At 35.3% G+C, this 5,773-nt stretch overlaps 1 protein-coding gene across 1 annotated transcript in view; it reads left to right on the top strand.

Moving 5' to 3' along the window:
• Positions 1-1,718: 1,718 nt before the first annotated feature.
• LOC106461173 (nose resistant to fluoxetine protein 6-like) overlaps positions 1,719-5,773 on the top strand; it is a gene marked incomplete at its 3' end in the record, with an annotated part of 27,672 nt that continues 23,617 nt past the window's right edge. Inside the window, exons 1-3 of the mRNA XM_013920969.2 lie at positions 1,719-2,375; positions 2,794-2,993; positions 5,223-5,334. Coding sequence (XP_013776423.2) covers positions 1,847-2,375; positions 2,794-2,993; positions 5,223-5,334 — 841 coding nt within the window. The remainder of the gene's footprint in view (positions 2,376-2,793; positions 2,994-5,222; positions 5,335-5,773) is intronic.

Here is a 5,773-nt window from a genome sequence, read left to right as displayed (position 1 = left end):
ACAAAGGATATGAAGCGGACGTGAGATAGTCTATTCTATTGAAAATAAAATTAATATAAAACTATTCTTGATTTTGCTGCCTAAGGCAGTTGCCTACCTCGCCTATCCGCTAAAGCAGGGTTTGATTCCAACTGGTAATTTAAAACTAGCTTTTATAAGTATAATTCTCATGAACCGATCATGTAAGTACGAATAAAATGTCAAAATCATAAGTTGGTGACCTTTTGATGTTTCGTGTGATAACAAAATGAATGTTTTAATTTTTGGTTCTTGCATATCGGCCCGGCATGGCCAGGTGGTTAGGACGCTCGACTCGCAATCTGCGGGTTCGCATCCCCATCCCACCAAACATGCTCGCCCTTTCAGCCGTGGGGGCGTTATAATGTTACGGTCAATCCCACTATTCGTTGGTAAAAGAGTAGCCCAAGAGTTGGCGGTGGGTGGTGATGACTAGCTGCCGTCCCTCTAGTCTTACACTGCTAAATTAGGGACGGCTAGCGCAGATAGCCCTCGTGTAGCTTTGCGCGCAATTCAAAACAAACAAACAAACAATTCTTGCACATTTCCTTACAAGATGATTTCTCAGCTAGTTATTTATGTAATACAGATATTTACAGCACAATAAAAATATATTTTGTGTCAGCTATTTGTGTCATTTCAATTGTTGTTTAACCTTTTTTAAGTGGAGATACTACAGAACTATAGGGTGTCCGAAAAGTCTGGAACCATAGGCACCTCAAACGAATTTTACAGAATATGTTCCCCATGCCATCCTTGTAATTTGAAACAAGTTTGGATTAACAGTGGGATTAACTCGACCTTCTCATGCTTTGACAGTACCATATTTAGTCACTGCAAGTCACTTAAGGATGGTTCCAGACTTTTCGGACACCATCTACATAGATCTTGAAATAATTGATAACTACGCATTAAACGTCCTCAGTGGTTCAGAGGTAAGCTTAACGACTTATAACTCTAAAAGTCGGGGTTCGATATTTGCAACGAACACGGAGTAGATTGTGTATATTTACACTAAAACAAACATGTAAAATTTAATCAAAGCACGTTTTGTAATTTTGATGTTTAACCATGTAGGTATAAATACTATATGTAGGTAACAGTGTTGTGAATAATAACAATAGCTTCATATAATTACCAATAAGTTGAGCTAATGATACTATCATTCTTTATGAATGAGAATAAGTCCATAAGACAAGTAGAATAAAACCCCTCTCATATAATCAGTGACACGTATTGTTTGTTAATTTGCCCCCAGTAGCTCAGCAGAAAGTCTGAGGGTCTATAAGGTTAAAATCCGGGTTTCGATACCGTCGAAAACAGAACCCATTGTGTAGCCTTGTGCTTAAAACAAACAAATAAACTTTTGTTAATCATTGGAGAATTTTGTAAAAGGAATAAACATTAGATAGTAACGATTTTAACAAGCGAATTATGTGAAATAAGGTTCAAGTTTGTTATTCCATTAAAAAAAAAAAACTGCTGATCGATTCAAGGACATAAAACAGGGAGTTACACTGAGGCACCACAAAGAAAGCGCCTTGAGGCATATACACTTCTTGATCGTTGAATGGTTGTTTCCAAGGTCTGGTTATAAGCCCAGCTTGCTGGAGTTGATATTTGCTACAACGTGATTGTTTTACTTGAGAGAGAGAGATGCCAAGAGCTCATACAGTAGATTAAAATGTGCAGTTTTTATCTAATATTTTGCTTAGTTTGTTGTGCGTTTGGAGCTCCTACAGAAAACACTTGGAGTATAACTGACAACGAAAACTCAACTAAAGGATATCAACAATTTATAACTATACAGAACTTACTAAAAGACAATATGGCTAATGCAGAATGGTCGCATCCCGAAAAGATCTCAGATAACCGAAAATTATCTTTGTTTACTACTGATAGTTCTAAACAATCAAATAATACTTATTCAATAAATGTGTCTAAATCTAGCACTGTCTCAACGAGCAGGCCTCGGAACGTCAGAACAACATCAAAAATATCAGTAGGAACAAGAGGTACAACAGAGCACCCTTTTGAAGAAAATGTTAATGTTTCAGAAACGGCTAGTGAAATGTCGCTGAATCCACTAAGCGCCTTTAAAACTACAACGATAGAATCCATGAAAATTTCTACTGATCCTCCTCAAGCATCAATAGCCCTCAATGCCCTTCAGGAGTTTTCACAGACATTTGAAAACCTCAAAAACAGAAGTCGACGATTACTTTTGTCTGTGATAAAACAGATTTTGCCATCATTGGTTCGTTACAGTTCCCAGGTTACACTTTCAGGAGATTGCACTGCAAGTATTTTCCAGATCCTTTTTGGCTTACGAAGACTAGATGATTGGGCTCTCAAACGTAAGTACTTTTTTTTGTGAGTTTTAACAATTTACATAATGAATCTACTATTTCAGAATGTCAGATGTTTAGTTTGCTTCCAGGTGATAATAATAAAATTATTTGTATAGTAGTTGATTTCAGTTGTTTGTATAGTAGTTGATTTCAGTTGTTTGTATAGTAGTGTATATCAAATGTTTGTGTAGTAGTTCATTTCAAAGTACTTTTTTTTTCCTCCTAGGGTAAACGAACAGGTTTGTATAATGATAAATATATTAAGTTTTAGGTGCTACTAAGTGTTGTGAGAATTAAGAAGGTATTGTGCTTATTCACCTAGAAATTTGTTACGTTTCTTCTCCTAGCAGATAATACTTCTGTAGATTACAATTAACAATATCAATTACTTATACACACACATATATATAAGCTTTTTTTATAGTTATAGACGCCTCTGGCAAGGTCCCTAGTGGCTTTCTTCATGGAACAGTCGCAGAGTTCGGTGATTATGAGGAATGTCATGACATTATGGCAACAAACAATCGAGGAAAAAATCTGTTTCAAGGCCAATACTGTGCTGTTGATGTCCAGCCATTCTTACCTCGCCATTTTGAGTACCATGTCTACACAACTAACAAAACGGTGAGATTTTTTACACAATGTAATGTGTATTATAAAACAGGAGTTCCCAAACCTTTTAGCTGGAGAACCCTCGAGATTTTAAAGACCCTCATGTAATGATTTAATAAAAATTACAAGTAACAGCCACTTTGAGTGTCTTACTTTCTTTGCAACTTATTCTTTGAGCAAAGTGTCTCAAGTACTAACAGCGTCGTAGTCATATTTACTGCAATAAATCAATTTGTCGCTGAGACTACTGCTTTTACCCGATGTCAAGGAAATTTTATAGATAATAGTTCTATACATGCTGAGGGCCCCTGAGACTGTCTCATAGGCCTCCGTTAGTCCGAAGATCCCAGTTTGGGAAACTGTTATAAGAAAGAGTAGTGGACATTACTTCTGTAATAAACAAAACGGACTTGCATCAAACGTAACATACACTTTCTTAATTCAATTTTGGCGTATTGTGTATAGTTAAATATCACCTCAATGCAAATTCAGTTGCAATAGTCTATCGTGTCTTAAAAAGTACTTTTCTTTTAGTTGTGATTTGTGTATATGCACACAGCTATGCCGTCTTTAACAGCGAGAGATATTTTGAGGTTATCATAACTTTGCAGATATATCTAGCAGTCACGTTTTATACATATAATTGGAAATATGAAATCGTTTGCGTTATGGAAAAGTACAAATCTGTTAATAATAAGCTTGCTGCTCGGTTTGTATTGCACAGCCATACGGTACAGTGGGTAAAGCCATACGGTACAGGTATGAGGTCATACGGTACACATAAGGTCAAAATATTTTATAGCCATATACATACACCTCTTTCAACAACAACAACAAAAAAAGTTTGCCAAAATAGTCATGACACGTGGAAAGTCATGTGATTTTGGAATTCTTAGCTCAAGCAAGCCGCCCCTTTAAGTATGGGAGTTTAAGTATGGATTGTTTAATTTTCTTTTGTCGAACAATATCGTTCTAATACAGGGATTCCCAACCTTTTTGTTCCTCTGTACCCCTTTGACATTCAACTGATTTGTAACGAGGGTGTTCTATATTGTTTATGTTCTACATTACTTATTGAAAACGTGAGTTATAATGTAGCACAGCAATAACATCATAACGTTTACCATGATCACAACTTTTTGTCTAAATTTCGCTAACCCTGTTGAAGAAAAGATGCAAACCAGTATGACTGGTAAAAACCCAATAAGCGTTAATATTAAATAAGTTTTAATGTTAAAATGTAGACAACCGGTTTTGATAAATTTCCTACGCAGTCAATGAAACATGAATTAACTTTATAACCGCCGAGTAAATAAATGATAATTTGTTAAAAATTCAGACATATTATGTACGAGAAACGTACTTAACATTGTAGATTATAACATATATTAACACCAAGTAATAGGACTACAAGGACATCGAGCTTCTTACATGAATTCCTGTGTCAAACTTCATGAATATGCTTGTGTTCTTTTATTTAGTTACACTTTCTCTTAACACAATGTTTACAACGTGTAGGATCCTGAACGAATCGTGGGATTTAAACAATCACAATAAAATCGGCATAATTCTTTATATATTAGAACAGACATTCCCAACCTGGGGTACATGTACCCCCAGGGGTACATTTGCACTTCTCAGGGGGTACACATTGGGGTCTGAGAGTATAGCCATGGTTTACCCTTTACATGATGTTTTAATCTACAGTAAAAAAAAAGAGAGTAAAGTGGCTCACATAAATATACACTCTTTAGTAATTGTAAAAAGCGCCATTTAAAATTATTGAACCACGTTTATTAAGGAAGAAACAAAGTTGCTCCTTTTTTTTTTCTTCTTTTTAAGAAATCAAAGAACCAGAGCCTGGAATTGCAAAAACAGCACAAAGAAAATTTGATTCTTTCGTGTATATTTGACAAAATTTACCCAATGATGATAACCATAATTTTTGTTTCACATAAATCTATCCATAACTGCATATATTGTATCTCACATGATAGTTATCCATATATTTTTATCCTAGTCTTACCAAAAGTTGAGCTAAAAATTGAAAATCTTATTTTAAGTTACATAGTGAAATATTCAAAATAGTTCAAATGTAACTGGTGTTTCCATGCCGCACAATGGAATTAAGAGTATGTATTATGAATAATTTCTAATTGCATATTATATAACTTATTCGCTTTAGCCTAAAAGATCTCAAACTATGTATTGACATGGGTTGTATTTTTCATGATTTCGTAGCTACATGAAATAGAAGAAATGCTGGCATATATGTATCGAATTAAATTTCGCCTTGGGTTTTGTGTGCCGTCCAAATGTGGTCTAGAAGACGTTCGTAGGATTGCTGAGAAAGGTATAAGTTCTTCATTTTTTTATTTCAGGTACTATATAACAAACTAGTGATACCCAGTCTTGGTTTTCCATTAAGCTAATTAAAGTTATTAGTTTCAAAATCGTTCCTGGTTAATGCTTAAATCTGAGTGTTTAGCTTTAGAAATATGTAATATTACTCTGTTTTGCTAATACGGGAAGACTATATAACTTGTTTTCACTATATTCGCTGAGTTAAGGTGCAGAAACATTGTCCGTAGATTTATATAGCTGGAAACTACATATTGTTACGACAGCGGAAGTCGCGCGACGCTGGGAGCATGCGCTGGAGTTCTAGAAAGATGGAGGAACCTGTCGAACGTCCTAGCGTTTGCTAGATACGCCCTCTATTTTGATATATAAGACCTGCGAGAAGTGACGATAGAGATAGATAATTGCAGACAGACAGAGACGGACAAATG

The sequence above is a fragment of the Limulus polyphemus genome, unplaced genomic scaffold (genome assembly GCF_000517525.1).
Source record: "Limulus polyphemus unplaced genomic scaffold, Limulus_polyphemus-2.1.2 Scaffold909, whole genome shotgun sequence".
Taxonomy (NCBI): Eukaryota; Metazoa; Arthropoda; class Merostomata; order Xiphosura; family Limulidae; genus Limulus; species Limulus polyphemus.
The sequence above is the reverse complement of the archived record's forward strand: the minus strand, read 5'-3'. Positions and strand labels throughout refer to the sequence as shown.